At 34.6% G+C, this 20244-nt stretch overlaps 2 protein-coding genes across 2 annotated transcripts in view; both read left to right on the forward strand.

Moving 5' to 3' along the window:
- The first annotated feature begins 4330 nt into the window (after positions 1 to 4330).
- LOC113240453 (50S ribosomal protein L1) lies at positions 4331 to 8029 on the forward strand. Its single transcript, XM_026477764.1, has 8 exons — positions 4331 to 4364; positions 4479 to 4531; positions 4609 to 4742; positions 5727 to 5940; positions 6167 to 6334; positions 7281 to 7514; positions 7599 to 7696; positions 7849 to 8029. The coding sequence occupies exons 1-8, from the start codon at positions 4346 to 4348 to the stop codon at positions 7976 to 7978; spliced, it is 1050 nt and encodes a 349-aa protein (XP_026333549.1). The 5' UTR covers positions 4331 to 4345; the 3' UTR covers positions 7979 to 8029.
- Positions 8030 to 8342: 313 nt separating this feature from the next.
- Positions 8343 to 20244, forward strand: part of LOC113240424 (ras-related protein Rab-11A) — a 22458-nt gene continuing 10556 nt past the window's right edge. Inside the window, exons 1-3 of the mRNA XM_026477714.1 lie at positions 8343 to 8619; positions 9060 to 9181; positions 18309 to 18541. Coding sequence (XP_026333499.1) covers positions 8580 to 8619; positions 9060 to 9181; positions 18309 to 18541 — 395 coding nt within the window. The 5' untranslated portion in view covers positions 8343 to 8579. The remainder of the gene's footprint in view (positions 8620 to 9059; positions 9182 to 18308; positions 18542 to 20244) is intronic.

Consider the following 20244-nt stretch of genomic DNA (forward strand, 5'->3'; position numbering starts at 1 on the left):
GCCTCAAAGCTATCTGATCAAGAGTGTGTTGGTGCTGCTGTTTGGATTCCCAAATATAAAATAATTCTAAATTTTAAATGCCCACCGGTCTCTTCAGTCTTTTCGGGTGAAGCCATTGCTATCCTTGAGGCTCTCCTATATACAGAGTCGCATGTTGATAAAACTGTCATTTTATCAGATTCTAAAAGTTGTCTCCAGTCTATTTTGTCCAACCCCTTCCGTAATAAATCCAACTTCCCTTGTATCCTGAAAATTAAAGACGTGTTATACAGGTGCCACCTTCAAGGAATTAGAGTGTCCTTGGCCTGGATCCCAGGCCATTCAGGAATAGTAGGTAACGAAGCCGTTGACCTGATGGCCAAAGATGCCACTAATAATAGTTGCCTCACTCACCCTCAAGTATTTTGTCATGACTTATTCTCATTAGCAACCCAAAAGATGATGTCATCATGGCTCGCCGAATGGAAAGAGTCTAGTAAGGTGAAAGGAAAATATTACGCCGACATTCAAAATTTTATTCCTAAGAAGCCTTGGTTCTTCGAATACAATGAAGCATCTAAATTTTGCACCTCCACTTTATGTCGACTAAGGCTGGGCCACTCAAGTACTCCTGTACATTTAGCCAAAATTAGGATTAGGGACAACTCACTTTGTGAATGCGGGCTTGATGATGGTTCTCCAGACCACATCTTTTTCAATTGTCCCAAATATTCTGTTTCACTGTACGATATTCTTCCCCCATACATTCCCAAACCCACAAATTTTAAAACACTCCTTAATTATGTTAACTCCCCTTTTATTGTTATCCTATGTAATTATATAACTAGCAATACCATAAAATTATAATGTGTTTGTTCTATCTAACATACTAACACTTGTGTTTATGTATTGTGTCCGTCCTTTCAGGTAAATCAACAGCTCCGCAGCATCAAAATTTAAATTCTATGTATTAAAACTTGCATTTCTCACATTGTCCTCCCACAAGACTCGTTGTACCGTAGTAACACAGCTGCAGTAGCCCTTACATTCTGCTAAGCGGAAAACTCGACACTGGCGAAATCTTAAAAAGAAGGAACCGCCATTGAGCAAAACGAAGAAGAAGATTTATAAATGCGCATAAGACGTTGATAGATACCATTGCGTTACTTTCAGAGTTGCTAATGGGCTATTTTTAAGAAGTGACTTAAAAATGACCAACACACAGCAACTGGAAATAGTAGTAATTTTACAATTCAGGACAAAGTCCTTTGTATCCTGCCCAACAATTTCATAATCCGTCTTGCTAATAATTCTTCTTAAATGTTGCTATATAAGCGGGGGATATGCGCTGCGGAAAAAAAATATCGAATAAAGAAATCGTTCATAAATAAATAAATAAATAGTGTTTTTATCAATAATCGTCAATCCAGTGATGCATCGGCTATTATAGGGAATTCTCCATAAATTGGCAACACTACCTAGGACAGTTCATAAAAATTTGCAAAATAATAACATTGTAACTACGTGCACAAATTTATGGATATCATAAACTATTTGTATAAGACTGACTTTTAAATTAATAACTATTGTTTAAGTAAATACATTAAAATGTACTTCACACATCTATGCATTGTTCAAAATATCTACATCAGAAAAATTAAATTATTATACTAGAACTGTTGCTTCAAAGATCAAATCCACTAAAAATCAATCGGCTTTATCACATCCCTGATGAAGTTTCACCGGGATCGTCCAAGTTTTAGTTTAGTATATTACAAAATTATTACCATTGTTCACCGCTTTCCTCAAAAATTTAAGTACATACATAGGGCGCACTATAAGTTTCCGCAACTGGCAACTTACATAAATAATATTTAAAAAGTAATTACAACTGTCTCGACGTACACGAAGCGGTATGAAAATATAAAAATTGGTACCTAGTACACCTATGCTCGTAACCTGATGAAAATTGTTAAGTTTTATAGTCCAGATAACGTAAAAATCTCTGCTGAATTGCCTTCAACCGAGACTTATACGTTTCATAGAATGGATTCCAGACCTGTGAAGCGTATTCAAAGTGACTCCCTACAAAAGAGCAATAAAGAATCTTAATGAATTTGATATTATTGAACGTCGCCGAGGTCCGAATAATGAATCCAAGTGCCTTTGATGTCTTACTTATTACACAGTCAATATGCTTGTCAAAAAGTAGTTTGTCGTCATGGAGTACACCCAAGTCCCTCATTTCCCTGACTCTCAATATGTTGGTGCCATGTAATTTGTAACCAGTGCCTATAGTTGATGCTTTACGGCTGAATGTCATGTAAAAACATTTGGACACATTAAGTTCAAGCCTATTTATGGTACAGTGGGCTTCAAACCTGCTTAAGTCTGCCTGAAGATCGTCAACATCTGTTTGCCCACGTATGACTTTTAGTACCTTCATGTCATCAGCAAAGAGCAGGATTTTCGAATGAATAAAGTAAGATCCCATGTCATTGATGAAGATGATGAATAATAAAGATCCAAGGGTAGTACCCTGCGGTACACCAGACGGGACTGATGTCCATCTTGACATAAAGCCACGCAACACAACCGCCTGGTTCTATTAGCTATGTAAGAAGCAAACCAGCACAATAAATCTCCATGGATGCCTGCTACCATCAACTTGTTCAGAAGCACATTGTGATCTATGCGGTCAAAACATTTAGTGTAGTCAGTGTAAACTGCATCAACTTGTGCACGGCCCTCCATGCCTCTTGTTATGAATTCATTGGCGATAACTAAGTTAGAGACGTACGTCCGGTCTGAAGTCGGCGTCACCGACAAGTTCAATGTGGCTATGGGCTTGCACCAAGGATCGGCTTTAAGCCCCTATCTGTTTCTCCTGATTATGGATGCTCTAACATCGGGCATACAGGAGGAGGCACCCTGGTGCATGCTGTTCGCTGACGACATTGTACTTGTCGGGGAGAACGCACTTGAGTTCTAGAGCAGACTGGCAAAATGGCAGGTAAGATTGGAGAGCGTCGGGTTGAGGATTAACCGGTCAAAAATCGAACAGCCTTTCCTCAAGTTTGGCGGTGCCTCCAGTTTTACCAATATAGCCTTAGATGGTGTATCCCTACCAGTCTGTTCCGATTTTCGGTACCTCGGTTCGTTAATACAGAACGACGGCTAGATAGACCGCGACGTTAAGAACAGAATAAGGGCAGGATGGATGGAAATGGCGACAGGTCACAGGCACTATTTAACCGTAAACGCCATGTCATTTTGCACCACGATAATTCCAGTTCTCACACTGCCAGATAGACAAATGAATTTTTGAATGTGAACAACGTTGTCCTTATGAGCCATCCTGCGTGCAGTTCCGACCTGGCACCTTGTGACCTTTATTTATTTCTAAAAATGAAGAACCAGTTATGCGATCAACGATTTTCATCACCTGAAGAGGCTGTTGAAGAGTATGAAAAATACGTTTCAGAGATTATCACGGAGGAGTGGCATAAATGTTTTCAAAATTGGTCCATTCGTGTGAAAAAGTGCATTAACGCTAACGTAGAATATTTTGAGAAACAATAAGACTATTTCCGGCCATTTACAGTATTTTTTTCTTATTCATTCCGGAAACTTATAGTGTGCCCGACGTATTTGTATCACTTCTAAGCTTTTGAAATGGGAAGGAAAATAGTTTTAGAAAAATCAAGGAAATATTTTTAAATATTGTGATTAGTATTGGGTTATTGAAAAATTTCCATGTTGAAAAAATCATATTTTCAGAAAAAGAAATTTATTTGATGGGTGTTTTTTCCAACGAAAACGATGGAGCCGATAACAAGTGGTGGAGGCGGCGTGGTTGTTGGAGGGTTTTTAGCTGGTGTAAAATCATTTTAAATCTCGTTTTTCTTTATGTGGCTTTTATCCATACAATTTTTTTTTATAATTCACGCCGAATAAAACTTCAAAAGAAATTTCTAAACCTAGAACATAATATGAGCCAAATTATGTTTTCTAAATTTTTGCAATGTTTTTCGCAAATTTTTCCGGAAAAATTTCAACTATTACAAATTTTTTCAAAAATTATTTAACAATAATTGTGATTAATGCTCGAAAAAAGTAAATCACTAGATGGCGCTAAATAAACTTAAATTTAATTATTTGAAGTTGCTATTCTTGAGCATAGACTACAGATAATCGACGCATTCAAAATTTATCTTTGTTGACATTTGGTAACTGTGAAGTGCCTATGCTTCCTTCCTACAGTAAAAAAATAGCAAAATAACCTCATATTTTCAACCTTCCTTAAAATTTATTTCTCATGAAATTATAAATTTAATAAGAATTGTGAATAAAGTGTACCTTAACAATGGCTGGGACTCTATTTAGTAAGTAGAGTAATTGAAATGACCTGCACGTTTTATAATTAAATAAGTTAATTTCATTTATATTTTGTATTTTATATTTCTTTTATGTAATTGAAGGATTTATTTTTATTTCAGGATCCTTATTCATGAACACATTAACACTCTGCAGAACAAATACCCCTAGTCTCGTAAGTAAAAAATGCAATTGATAGAACCATTATAAATAAATAAGGCAATATTGAATATGATTATTTTCATATTTTAGAAATCATTTCACACAGCACCTGTGTACTATGCTGCTCGCAAAGGCACCAGGGCGAAAGCTCGCGCCAAGAAAGTAAAGGTTGAGGTTACAAAAGTTGGATTTGTACCACATAATCAAAGAGGAAGGGAAGGAAAGTAAGTAACCAGACCGTTTTGAAACTTAAAAAGATATCCGGTGACTTTAAAATTGTATCATGTATTTAATTAGCGGAGATGGGAATAGGTAGAATATATTTACTTAAACTTGAACACCTGCCTCTGGAATCTGGGATTTATTGTATTGTAGTGTTATATCAGGGTTCAAAATGATTAAGGTATTTATTTCCTTTCATAATTATCATGATGATATTATCTGATAATTAATTATCCATGTTAATACACATTTTTTTCACTTAAATTTTTTACTGTAAATTACAAACAAAGAAAACTAAATGAACATGTAGAGAAACATTTCGGTATGTCATGTTCTTTTGAGATTTGACACATTTGGATATGTCTCGGATACGAACACGTGGCACAATATTGCTAGCGGTATGATTTTGTTGTTCCAACAAATTGGAACAACAAAATATTGTTATAATTATCAAATATTTAACAAGGTGGTTATCATGATAATTAATGACTGATTATATATAACTGCCTCTGTGGCTGAACGGTTGTCATGGTGGACTGCTTGGGTTCGATTCCCAGGCTGAGAGAAATATTTGAATGGCCTTTCTCTCATGAGTTCGGGTGTAATTTGTGGTTGCCTACCTATGTGTACTACTATGTGTACAGGCTTTCCCTTTCCCGGGGCTATGATTATTATTATTATTGATGAATAAAATGATATGCCCTGAAAATTTTACTATTTTTCAATTTAAAAAAAAAATTTTTTTTTAAGCTTTATAGTAGGCCATCTTGAAAAGTGATGACCCATATAAACAAAATGCGAAGTAAATAGTTCCACAACTTTTTTTTATTAATGGCCTCTTCTTTCGACCTCTCGGGCTCCCAGTTTGATGCAATAAATTAATAAATAAACAAATAAATGCCAGTTAATATGCGTATCCAAGTCGTCCTCCATGTTTTGATCTGTCTCCTTGTCGCTCACCATAAACACAACAATTCACGTTACAGGCAAAACAAGTTAAGCAAGAGTCGTTTCGTGGATGATGAATATAAGCAAATATCTCAAGATGACGTATTTCCAATGAAATATTACCGTTGGGTCACATACTCAGCTGAGGAAGCTGTCAAGCTGCATCAGGAGACGCATCACCCAACTATGTATAATGTCCCTGATGCCCTTGTCTTTGCTGAAATACATTTAAACATGGCTGCTGTTAAAAAGGTCTTTGTATAATGATTTATATACCAAATTCAGACTCCTTCAAAGGACTATGCTAACTTATGTTAACCAAAAACTTGATCACAACAAGTTGGTCAAGTAGGATTGTAACAAAATTTTTCTAAAAATTATTTTTGGCGTGGTAACTGTCACAAATGATGACATCAATAAATTTTGCATTTTTAAAATGAGTCCAGAATATTAACTACTATGTTATTTATATAAACAGAACCGTTACCTAGACAACTTCGCGCGACTGACTCTTCTCCCTCACTTCTTCCCGCGCGATGAAGAACGGTCAATTCTAGCATTTTGTAAAGGACAAGACTTGATCAGAGAAGCCATCGATGCTGGGGCCACTACTGCCGGTGGGACAGAAGTGGTAAAAAAGATACAGGTATTGTATTTATAACCAAAATCCAATTCTTATAAACTTATTTTTACTTTTAAATTTTACTGCACTGTGAGAACAGTACAGTAAAAGCCATGGCAGCCTAATTGGTTTCACCTCTCACGGTCTCTCAAGCAGAGACCACGTCTTCGAATCCGGGTTCGCACCTCTTGAGTATTTTCGGAATTTATGTGCGAAATTCAATTTAATATTTATCATGAGCTTTCCGGTGAAGGAAAACAGTGTGATGAGACCTGCACCTCGAAGAAGGTTCACCCTCGGAAAACGTGTTAATTCCCCAACTCGCACTGGGCCAACATAGCGGACTTTGCCTAAACCCTGACATAAGGGGAGAACCGTGCCCAGTAGTGGGACATACGATTGAGTTGATGTTTTTTTTTTCTCAGAACATGGGTTTCTCGCAAGCAACTCTGTGTCTTCAAGTCAAATCTAGAATAACAATTATTACCTAGACTATAACAAATCTCGATGAAATTTGGTTATCAGAGCACTCTACAGGATATAATGTAATGTTATGTTTCATTAACAATTCCAAGACCAGTGGTATGGGAGTACTGACAGATAAAGCAGGATGGGTAGATAGATACTTGCATTACGAGGCCGACAAACGCTCGAACGTTTTAGGTCTTTTCAAAATAGATTAAAAAAAAAACAGTGGTAGCTGAGTGTGGGAGTGGTTGTTTCTCAACTGCGAAAGGTCGACAGGTAAGTTCGTATATTTGTCAATGTTTAGTGTCAATACCACTCACTATCAATAAAGGAAAACATCTTGATCTTGAAAACTGAAGTTGAAGCTTGTATGTACACAAGCTTTGGGAAACGTGTAATTGTCAACCCGCATTGAAGCCCTCTACTCTTGCTCAACGGTCTGACGTAAATCCTAACAGTGAACATTGTAATATGAACCTCATTTTTCACTGTCTCTTTACAGGAAGGTGAAATCAAACTAAGTGATTACGATTATATAATTGCTCATCCTAGTGTGATCACGGATCTTGTCCCTATACGAGGTTTATTGAAAAGACGATTCCCCACTGTTAGAAATGGCACTCTAGACCCTAATCTTGGAGATTTGGTCAAAAAATTTGCTGCAGGTGTTCAGTATAAGGTGATGAAAGACGAGAATCAGGAAAGTTTGGGAACTGTTTCAATACCTGTTGGAAGGGTAAGAATTTTGTCTATTATATATTTTTTAAATACTCCAAAACTAAAATCAAAACTCCTTCTTGTAACAATTTTACTTTTTTAGCTGAATATGAATGCCAAGCAAGTGGCCGAAAACATAGCGGCTTTATTGGTAGACCTACAAGCGGCTCGGCCTAAGAGAGAAGGCTATTTCATCACTAGGTAAATTTTCTATCTCCAATGGAAGTATTGTATGATTTTGATTTATATAAAACCTAACATTTCGCATACAGCCCGTTTCCGAAGTAGCACTATATTTTGTTCTTTTTTTATAGTTCTCCCTTATTATTTTTGCCTATATTTCATTTATACAGGTGCGTATTAACAAGTCCACCAACCACGGAAAAGTTAAAGATTGATCCATTTGTGTACGTCGAACGGGAACTGGCGAAGGAAGTTCAAGAAGACAGCGACGACGAGGAAGAAGCAGTCGCTAGAGGATAGTTTTATGCGTAGTTTATTAGATTAGTATGTAAAATTATATAAATAAAAATGTTAAACGGCATATTTCGAATTATTCATAATTATCTTGAACGTAGCCATAAAACTTATAACGTCATTTGTGATGAAATGTCATTTGTCAACGCATGCGCTGTCAAAAAAATCCAAATCCGAACGTGCGTTAAAGATACTTAGTTTGTCCGCTAAGAATTTATAACTGTTGATTTTTATTTATGAAGTATAAATCTAACTTGCAAACAAAAACCAATGAACTATGATTATTTATAGTGTAATTGATACATAAATCCCAAGTTTCTGTGTATGTCATTGCATTTGAATCAACTGTAAATTGCTTGATTTAATGTTCTGAACGCACTCAAAAGGGGCGTAAAATATTTCCGCCATTTTGTCCCCTGGAATTTAGATTTTATTAGTTTACGTCCATAAAAATCTAAGAGATCACTGTGCAAAAGTGGTATTTTGGAAGCTGTGCAGTGTTTAGTGAACCTGTGATATTTGTGACTCACAAGATTTTGTTTACGTTCACCTTGACTTTTTATCTAACCGATTTTGACGTCGAAGGAGAGAGCTCTAGATAATCAAAATGGGCACAAGAGAGGACGAATACGATTATTTGTTCAAAGGTATATTTTAAACATGTCCGTTTTAAGCATTAACCGGGGTGCTTTACAGTTATTAGAACTCCTAAACAGCTGTTTCTTTGTTATCATTTTTGGCTCACATATGACGCAAAATAGTGATAATTCGCATAGTTCTTCCCTTTGTTTTTCATTCTGAAGTAATAAATAGCATTTAGCTTTACAACTAACCTTTTTACACTCCATTTGTGGTTAATTTTGGGTGTAAATCATGAGTTTGTCATCAGCTGATTATGTGTGAAACAATCGATTTTGCATAAAACGTAGACATCTGTGAGTCATCTTCCGAATTCCTGCAATGATCTAATCATTAGAGGCTTTTATCAGCCTAGGAAATCTGTAAAATAACCATGATGTTCAATACTTTAAATGTTTTCAGTGTAAAATGCTTTTTTTTCTATATTTTGTATGATGCTTTGTTACAGTCGTCCTAATAGGAGATTCAGGTGTGGGGAAAAGCAGTCTTCTCTCACGTTTCACTAGAAATGAATTCAACCTAGAGTCAAAATCCACAATAGGAGTGGAATTTGCAACTAGAAGTATAGAGGTGAGCGATGTTTTATTAAGGTTGGTTTTTATTGAACCTTTACGTGTTTGTTAACACTGAAAGTTTAAAGACAGAGCCTACTACTCAGCTAGTGCAGAAGAAAATGAAATTACTTTTTACGAAATTCTATCTATTATCATGAGTAACTAAAAAATAATTCCCATTGCCGTATCACATTCTAAATTGTTAATAGTCTATTGTTATGGGGAGAAAATTTACCTAACAACATCATTGTTGTCTCTCCCATTTGTATTGAGGAAAGTTCTTTTATTAATACTTTTTATTCCCATACTTTTTCCTTATATATCTTTTTATGATAGATTCTGTCAAAACTTTTTTCTATGTTTACAAAGTGATTATTAGTCTTATTCCTGTCACTTTAAGATTTAAATCAGTATGACTGTAATGCCATTATAATTAAAGAGTTACACTTTGCCACGGTTAACCTTCCAGTGGTCGCACCCTTGCGCCGAACATAAGCAGTCGCATGCGGTCTGTGAGACTGCAACTTGACGAGTTCAGTTTGAGAAGGCAAATTAATATTTTCATGACATTGTGTACATTATAAGAAAGACATGACACATTATAAGAAAGTCTTTTATCTATATAAATGAAAATAAAAAACATTATTATTTTTTTAAATTTGTACTTATTAGTTGAACAGTCTATAAAAAGTCAAAATTTTAGTCATACATTGACACAAACAACGTTAAAAATCAATAAAATAACAAAACAAGATGAAATTTTCTATCTTAATCGTTCATAAGCACAATATAATAGATTATTATCAAGATCAATCAATATTGTCATCAATTGCATAATGTTGTAGGAACTCTAAAATCACAATTATTTTTGAATGTCTTTTTCATGATGTTCTACGTACTATCTCAATTCTTATAAAATAAAAAAGGAAAAAATAAAAAACTTCCAACTTTTTTAGCAGCAGGTAGTACAATAACCTACGCTTTATCAGTAGCAATGGTTTGACATCATCAAAATCTTCATCTTCTGTTTCCGCCTCCTCTGCAAGCCGTTGTGATTCTTCATAACTCATGTTGTGTCTACAAAAAATAGTGAAATAATAAATAATTTAATATGTATTAAATAACATAATGTAATTTTGTACGTAATATAGTACATATAACATGAAATACTCATCCAGGTTTCAATTTCATTCCATTAATTTTTCTGGAATACGACCAGTCGCGCGCGGAATCTGAGACCGCAAGCATAAATAAAGACACATGTGCGCTTGCGACGAATGTCACAGGCCTACTAAGGGGAAGTACTTCACCCCCTCGAGGATATCACGGCCGCGCAACCGTTTATTGTTTATAGATTTTGCAAAATTACTAAAATAAGGTTGCTGCGGTCTCTGAGACCGCTGGAAGGTTAAGACCACAAATATAACAAATGTAAAGAAAATTAAAAAGGTAGTAATTAATAAAAATACAGTATGACATGGCTTTTGCACATTAGGTACTTAAGATATATATGTAAAGTATATACATTTATCTATTTATTATCTCTATATCAGATTTTTAGTTATTTTTCTGGTTAATTAATGAGTTTCTTTAGCTTGTTATTTACTGCTATAAGATAGTAGAGCGCATAATAGGTACAACCAAATAGCTTAAAAAGTTACTAATTACAATTTCTCTTTCTATAAATAACACCAAGTTTGCCTAATATCCCACAAATCGAAGCAATTATGTTTAAAAAGGGTTACCATTCTGAAATTTTAATAATCTAGACAAACAGCCTGACATTTGCAAGTAAGTCTTGCTTTTTTAGTAATAAAATAAAATTGAATCAAACATTGACTTACAAATAAATGGACGACGGGTCTAATACAAAAACCACGAAAAAAATGTCCCAAGTCAACCTATTTAAACGTAGTGACATGTAAAGGAATATGAAAAAGCTAAAACGTTAAATTTAAATTGTAATGTCATCGCAGTATTGTCTAATTTTGCTTGCTTCGCTGGCAGTCGAACAAACGAAGACTAAAGCGTGAATGACGCTCTGTATACGATTTTAACGCCCTATCAGTTCGGACACTTTTTAGCGCGGACCCGACGTCCATATAATTGTAAGTCAGTGAAATCAAATCAAATATCTCTCTCAAGATGAACAAGCACTCGGGCAACAAAAATTTTTTTGTTGTGTATTGAGTTTTACTGCAGAATGCGATTATTCTGAAAATTGATAACCTAAGTCCAAAAATCAGGATTGTTGATAACCCTATTTACAAGATGCTGTTCTCAAATGTAGTGGTATACCCAATGTAGTTCCACAAATGGACTACACAAAAAGTGTGTTAAAAAGTAACAGTGTATTGAGGTTTAAACTTTATGTGTAACAATTAATAACATAGTCTATTTCTATCGAGCAACAGGGTGAGGTTACTGAATTTACTTTTATATCCGTTGCGTTAACACACTCCTGCTTTTGGTATTCTATTTTTATCCAACAAATTGGCATTTAACAATCGGTTTTTAAACTTGATACTTTATTATTATAATTTTTAATATAACAGTAAGGAAGAAACAAGTGATGTTCTTGAATGTTCTCTTCATTATTTCTATTGTTACCGCTTATATATAAATAGGATATAAGTTTGTACAACACGTAACTAGTATTTAAAAAGTTCAGGCCAAATATAAAGGACATTTTAATTTTGGCTTAATTTGACAATGAACCAAATAATAGTTATGAAGGGCACGTTTTGTAGGTTAATTGAATTAAATGACTTCCCAAACATGGCCAATTAACCCCAATCAAACAGAAATGGTATCCAATTTTCATTGTTAAAACTTGAATGGTGAAATTTAACATTTTTTCTAATAGATACTTGATTTAACACAGTTTTGCTACTTAGATTTAAAAATTATAAAAGTTATACCTCGACCGTGACCATGGAATCTGTACAGAGGCGGAAATATTGGTTGTTTAAAGTCGTGAATTTAGACCTGAAAAAAATTTCTTCCAATATGTATTATAGCAATTGTGAAAAGACAAGTTTCGATATTAAGTAATAATATATTTTTTATTTTTTTAAATTATTAAGTAACGGTACAAACAAATCCTGCGCCGCATGGTAAACGACACGTCTGTCCATAACAGTTACACTGCCACTCAGAGCTTTAAATCACAAAGATCTGAGGGGCACTGGCACTTTGCTGGACACCCAGGCCATACAAATATTTCTCTAGACCTGGGAATCCAAACCGGGACCTGTGTGGCAGACCGACATGGTAACCATTCGGCAACAATAGGTTGTAATTTTTTTTATAATATCAAGTGACAGGACGAATATATTGTGCGCCTGATGTTAAGTTACATGCGTGTCCATAACAGATGCAGTATTGCATGCATGCTGATGATATATTACTGCTTGGCAGCAGAAATAGATACGGTGGCAGTATTTCCCAGGACGAACTCTTTCACAAGGAGCTCTACTGCTACTAATTAAAATTATTGTAACCGCCGAAACATGGCGGATACTTGCAGTGTCAAGCCATATAGGCATGATATAGCCATGAGAAGATGTATTTTCTTGTGGATATCATAGAAAACAACTACGATTAGTGAGAGATTAGTCAATTAGAATGGAAAAGTGATCTATAAACCCTTTGCTAATTATGGTGAACCTTCTTTTATGGCGAGACCTGTATTTGAATACGGACTACAGGCTGTGGAAAGTTAACATTGGTATAGAGACATGTTCAAAGTGATAGTAGCATGCACATTACAATTGAAAACAGAGTATAAAAGTCACCAATATCGATTATAAGTTTTTCCTGTTGAATGCAGTTTATTGAAACTGCATTCCAATAAACTGCATTGCCGTTGAGCTAGAAAATTAATCACTTATTGATAACCATCATGAGTCAGCAGCCACTTGGTGTTTTGTTGATTAGGTTGCAGTAGTATAAATATTATTAATAATTCTTGATGAAAAAGTTCACAGTAGTATGATTTAAATGCATTGATTATATTGCAATGCAGTTGGAATTATCAAGTAAAATTTAAATGTATTGAATAAACATTTCATGTACATCTAACAAAAATCTATGTATGAGCTACATCTATTGTTTGTAGTATTATTCTTTACACAGGGTTATAAATACCCAGAAACTTCTTAGCGGGCTGTCTTATAATTTAAAAAACTCATTTGATAATTCGCTCAATTTTATTTTATTTTCTGTTCAAAATTTCAATTAATAAACTAAAAAGACGTCATCGTTATTATCACCAGGCCTTCATATCGTCGCTTAGCACACAACACCGCTTAAGTAATTTAAAATAATTTTATAGGAGCGTCAAAACCTTGCATATGTATTGTATAAAAGATTTTTATAAAAAAAAATTTTACCTATTATAATTTTAACCTATTACTAATAATAGTTTATTCATCTCTCACGGAGGCAGCTTGTGACTCCTACTTGTAAGTAACAGTGATCACAATTGCAGATAAAAAAAAATTGCTTGTTGCGGTGATAAAAGACTATACAGGGGGTATACTTTCGATCTCCGTCCGACATCCGTCCGAAACAATTACTGTCAAATAAGTAATATTCGACAAAATTAAAAGACAAGTATCAAGTATGAAGCTTCATTCGCATCACGCGTCTTTTCATTTGGTCATGTATTGCTTATTTGGCAGTAATTGTTTCGGACGGCGGTCGAGAGTAGACCCCCAGAGCCGGAATAAACTATCCTAATAATAATAATACATAAAAAGCTCTTTTCACTTCATTGCCAATATTATATACTGAACTGCATCCATGGCTGAACATTGGTTTCGATTCCCGGGCCAGGAGAAATATTTGTATAGCCTACGTTTATTTCTCCCGTGTGGTTGGGTGTAATTTGTGATTGTCTATGTGTGTGTCCATGGTACCCGCGGTACAGGGTTTCCTTAGCGCGGGGTTATGAGTGTTAAACAAGTTTAAAAATTACTTAAAAAACAAAAAACCGATTGCAGAAAAATTTTGCTGGAAAGATAAAAAAAATATTCCCATTCAAATAAAGTGAGGGGGCTCTCTATTTTGATTATTTTTAAGAATTTGGGGACCACTCGCCATTTTCGTTAATACGCCATATTTTCGTCCAACTAGTCAATATTCAAACTCGTCAATTATGTGAAAATGTTTAAGTCGCCATTTTCCCTATCTCGTCATTTTCTTTAACCGATCGCTTTCCTCAACTGGTCATTATATGCCATCCGACATTTGTCGTTGTTCGTACAGTCATGTACAATTATACAATATTTATTCGAAGACAGAGATGATCAAATTATATGGAAATGCCTGTGTAAATTAGCACAAATATACTATCAGAAATAATAAACGTGTAAAATAATAAACATTGTTAATTAATTTACACAGGCATTTTCATTAATTTGATCATCTCTGAATCTAATCTTTAACGAACGATTTTTTGTTAAGTATTATAGTATTTTTTTAATTTTCGCAACCGACGATACTTCTTGTTTATAATACACAATATTTCGAATTATCACTAACATAATTTTTTTTTAATACCCGAAAACATAAAATATTTTCCCTAACTATATACTGTCCAGGTGCCGAAAATGACTGATCAGAGAAAATGACGAATATTGACGACTTAAAGATTTATATGGCATTCGTAAATTACGGAAATTGACCAGTTGACGAAAATGGCGTATTGACGAAAATGGCGAGTGGTCCCCTAATTCATTTTTATAGCCTATCTACACATCCACAATCAAGGCGAATCTAACGACACCTCGTAGTGACAGTCCATCAAGCCGTTTAGGCTATACAGCGTGAAAAAGGAATGGACATACATACACTTGAAGAACGTAACCCTCCCGCAGTGGGGTAAAAAAATTCTATCCCACTAGAATAAAGTTGCAAATGAGATTTTTGTATTAAAAAAGTCAATGATGTAAAATATCTCCATACATATGAAATATATCTGTAATTCATAATATGAGCAAAGCATGACTTCAGCCTCAAGGGCTTGTGTAATACTGCGCTATCATAGATCGTAATCACATAGTGTTTTAGATTACGCAACTACGAAACTAGAAAGTGTGCTCAAATCGTATATTTATAGCGTGAAATTATATTTTTGATGTATTTTTTTTTTGTATTAAAACTATACACAGGTGAAATAAAGTTTTACACGCGATTTGACAAATAACTTTATTACATATTGTCAGGGTATGAAATAGATACCAGCAATTAACAACGCTAATTCGAATTTGTCGATTATGTTTATTTTAATTTTAATTGAATTCAAATTTAAGATAATTATACAAAAAGTAATAATCATGTATGTATTGTAATCTATGATAATAACTTTTAGTAAAAGATCACTAATAAATTATGTTTGAAAAAAAAATCTAAATTTTTAAGTTAGCGTAGTGTTGTTTTCTAGTTTAGTATTTTTAATTATAGATTAAAAATGAAAGAACAAAAATATTATGCAAGAAACACCTTTTAAAGCAAATTAATTGTTTTACTACATCTATTAATATTGTTTAGGTTGACATTCTGCTTGAAACTGTAATTTAAAATTGAAATGTAATGGCTTTGTGCTGGACATATCGCATCCACAATAATAAAGCGTCGAAATTTGTAAAGAAACATTTTTGTGTAACTCACAAAATAGAAGTAAAAAAAACTTACAAAGTAAATCTAGTGTATTAATTTTCATAATAAATATCATTATGTGGCTGGTGCCACTTTTTGTTATAGTTTTACATTCCTGGACACATAATTCGACCCACTTTGCCACTCAGCATTATGCTTTAAGCAATGTTTGTTGATCAAAAACTATAATGCAATTTTGAAACTGGTGTGCTAAACGTCATTTCCATAATTTCCTTATTAAAAATTTTAAAATTTGAATTGTAAAAATTTTTTGTTCAATGATAACAATATTTTTGTTTTCTAGCCCTTTGAGAATATAAATAAATAAAATATCCCAGGTTCGATTCACGGGCCGGGAGAAATATTTGTATGTGCTACATTTATTTTTCTCATGAGTTTGATTGTATTTTTTTTGTATATAATATCAAGTGACTTGACGAACAAGTCGTGCGCCTGATGGTAAGCTGCACACCTGTCCATAACAGTTGCAGTACCACTTAAGAGCTTTAAATAACAGATACCTGAGGGGCACTGCCACTGCCTGTAGCGGAATGCGCGAGCGTTCTCGAGCATGCGCGAAAATTCCGCGGAAGAATTTGGCTCGTATCTAGTTTGTACATTACACAATTGACCATAAAGTTGAGTATGCTATGTACAATATCGTTACAAAATTCGCTTCTATTTCTTTCTGGTGCAATATTTAAATTGAGCCATACTGCGTCAACCTCAAATAATAAGATAAAGGAAGATTCAACTGTTATTAGACGTCTCTTCACGTTTATATTTACACGCCTGTCCTTTAAACTATTTATTTATTCTATGAGTTAATACCCGGTGACACGGTACTTGACAAAGATGTTTGTACAAACTCCAGTTATTGTAAATAGGACGACACGTTACAAGGATAAAATTGACAATCTTTATCTTTCTGCTACGGTCCTAGTACTTATACCATATAAAGCAAAAATATAGTCGGAAAGTTGCTTATAAACGACAAATTACTTCGTTCTCTTTTCCTGCTTAGTATGTTTAGCTCCGTATGCATACCGACTATCTTCATTATAGTGTTAAACAAAAAATAATACACCCAATCGTATCGTGTTGTTGTGTAACACCACGACTGTACAGATTCGTTTTTTTTTTTTTTGCTTAAACACTTCCGGACACATAATTCGAACCACCGTGCATTTTTATTTTTAAAGGGCTAGAATACAAAACACCCTTCGGTCCATCTACATACGTACTCGTTTTTCATAACTAGCTATTTTTCCTTCACTGGTTCGTAAATTAAAAATCAATATTTAATCTATATTCATAAATCCAGTTACGAAAACGGATGCAGAATTTGTTCTTTTTATAACCATCTACGAAAAAGGCTTACTTTTTTTTTCTCTCTTTGTAAATAGCTCTACGATCTGTAAAAAACTACACTCCAAAAACTAAATAAAACTGTATAGATGGCATGGTTCTTGGGTATGTTAACTATGATAGCGTACTTTAGGTATTCAAAAAAATGTATAAAGTAGTGCCAATAATGTTTATTCTTACAAATTAATAAAAAAACGTTGCTAAGCTTTCCCAGGTTTTGTAAAATTCTAATTTTCAACTAGGACATATTATGGACGTTATGTTTAGTATATCGCACCTTTTGTGTAATTAGGCCACATCTGCAAAACGACAACTTGTCAGGAGAGAGGTTCGAAGATTCTACGAACGAAATTAGGCGGTAACTTTTTTGTGCTTTAAATAGGATGTTTATAAAATTTCATAATTTGTTTCATGTAGTTCGACATTCATGTGATAAAAGCACTTTTGACGTACGATCAGATGTGGCTTTATTATGCAAAGACAGGATATCAGTGTCTCTACCACGAGATTCCAGTGACAGTTCTCGATAAAGACCGCGTAAATTACTTCACAATTTTGTATGGCAAATTATACAGCGCCTCTGGCAGTCACCAGAAGAAACAACATTTTGTATATATCACTAATCTCACGGTAAGGTACAGCTTTCAAATTGCATTAATAGTTTTTGACCTATCAAATTATTTTTAAATACTGAATTGCAAGGTGGCTTGAATTATTACCGATAGTGTATTTTCTTTGTTTTACATACAGGCGCATATTTTGTATCGCCTAATTGAACACTGCAGCCTAAGTATCTTCCGCCTTTCATCGTCTGTTATATTTAATAAACACATTTTAGTATTTAAATAAGGGTATAATAATAATGAAAAAAATTAGTATTTCACGTTCAATGTTAGTGGAAATGGACAACTCGGCAGGCTGGAAATTCGCTTGTATGCGATGGGCCTTATTGTTATGGCATTTAGATATTTAGACGGTGTCCGAGCACGCGCTGTACTCAACAAATACGATGCTAAATTACCCGTTCAAGGACATTTTTTATCGAACGCTTAATTATTAGTTACATAAGCACAAACATGGAATTGTATTAACTTGGGTTTTTGTTACAACAGGTGGACGGCAAAACCATAAAAGCTCAGATATGGGATACAGCGGGCCAGGAGCGGTACCGCGCGATCACGTCTGCGTACTACCGCGGCGCGGTTGGGGCCTTGCTCGTCTACGACATTGCCAAGCATCTGTCTTACGAGAACGTAGAGCGGTGGCTGCGTGAGTTACGCGACCACGCCGATCAGAACATTCTGATTATGTTGGTTGGCAACAAGAGCGATCTTAGGCATCTCAGGTGAGATATAATCAGGTGTAAGGCTCTAGCAACTGTGTTATAATATATTTATTGAGTACACAAAACTAAAAGGTGGATAGTAGGAGTAAAGCTCCTTCTGAAAGGAAGGGAAGTACTGTTACCGTATTTCTAGGGTCGGCGGACTAAAACACATAATTCAAAAAAGTGCTTCATTTGTTAATGTATAATTACATATTTTTGTGTTGTTTATAGTGTTGGAAGATGTGAAGAGAATGATAAATTTGAATAAGACGCCTCTAGAATAAAGGTACAAATGCATGAAGTAACAAATGAATTTGACTTGTGTGCTTAAGCCGGTAGATGTATTAATTTAAATGAATGACTTTGGATTTTGACTTATGTGCTTTAGTCCGCCGACCCTAGATTTGATTTGATGATTTCTGCCTCCAAGCAGTAATGTGGGCAATACTGCGTTCCAGTTTTGAAAGGTAAGAGTTCTGGCGAAACTACTTCAGCACGTGGGACTTGTCAGCTTTGCCCCAGTGCCCCAGATCTGTCGATTATATCTCTTGAGTGGCACTGCAACTGTTAGGTGTGATGGATGCCACCAAGCGCATGACTTTTTATTCTCGTTACTTGATATCATGATTACAACTTTTTTACTCAAAAGGTCGTGGAATTACAACTATTTGCCAAGTTTTATTGCAATCGGTTACCGGAGAGTGCGTGAAACCCGATTCATCCCCTAGTTTGCTACCGGTGGATTATTTTCTTCAAATTTAAATAGAAAGAAGAAAGAAAGAAAAATAATTTATTTGGTAACCATAATACAAATAAAACGTAAAAACAAAAATTAAAATAGCATTATTATAACATTTACTTAAAATAAAACAGTATTATTTTTAAGATGGTACCAAAAAGGTCTCCACTCAGCTTATTTGTAACGAGACGTAGAGAAACATCTCGTTACGCTGATTTTCAGTGAAGCCAACAATTTACAGTTAACAAAAATAAAGTGGCTCCGACCAAGTAACAAGAGAAATAGAGAATTTAATTTAAATATGAAAATTCAATTCAAAAAAGGAGAAACTGCGAGTACGTGTAGAGTCTGTGTGAGCGTGTATTGTGTGATCACTGTGTTACCATGTATGTGTGGTTGTGATATTAGTGTCAGTAGTGGAATGTCACAATCGCACCGCACGACTGCCAGTGCTGTTGGACACCTGGCTAGATAATAAAAATTTCTTAAAAGACAATTTGAAGGATGCAACAGATTGAAATGGGACCATTGAGGTACCCTCTTGGCAACGAAGAAAGAATCATCAAAATTGGTTCACAAATGCCTGAGTGATCGAATAACATACATACAAATAATCTCAGTACAGAGTACTAAAAAAGCCGACCTCAAAAGTACGTGGAAATACATCTATTTGCCAAGTTTTATTGGAATCCCCTAGTTCGCCACTGTACAGGACTTGACACAGGAGATAATAAAAATCGGTTCTCACTACTCGAAAGTATATTGAGAGAGAAAAACGCCTAGAAGTGGAGAATAGCAAAATCAACCAATAAAATAATTGCTCCTTAGAATAAAATTTAGGCGCTATTTATAAAAATGAATCTTCATGTGGCGTGAACCCTTAGCGGTGGATGATTTTCTCCAAAATTAAATGGGACAAACAAAAAAGAATCATCAAAATCGGTTCACAAATACGGGAGTTATCGCGTAACACATAAAAAAA

This window comes from Hyposmocoma kahamanoa, unplaced genomic scaffold (assembly GCF_003589595.1).
Source record: "Hyposmocoma kahamanoa isolate Upper Pololo Valley unplaced genomic scaffold, ASM358959v1 138, whole genome shotgun sequence".
Classification (NCBI taxonomy): Eukaryota; Metazoa; Arthropoda; class Insecta; order Lepidoptera; family Cosmopterigidae; genus Hyposmocoma; species Hyposmocoma kahamanoa.

Bases quoted from the DNA above. Each gene is read 5' to 3' on its own strand.
- LOC113240453 (XM_026477764.1), top strand. The intron at 4,532-4,608 runs GTAAGTAAAAAA...TTCATATTTTAG, and splicing joins GAACAAATACCCCTAGTCTC to AAATCATTTCACACAGCACC. The intron at 5,941-6,166 runs GTCTTTGTATAA...TTATATAAACAG, and splicing joins ACATGGCTGCTGTTAAAAAG to AACCGTTACCTAGACAACTT.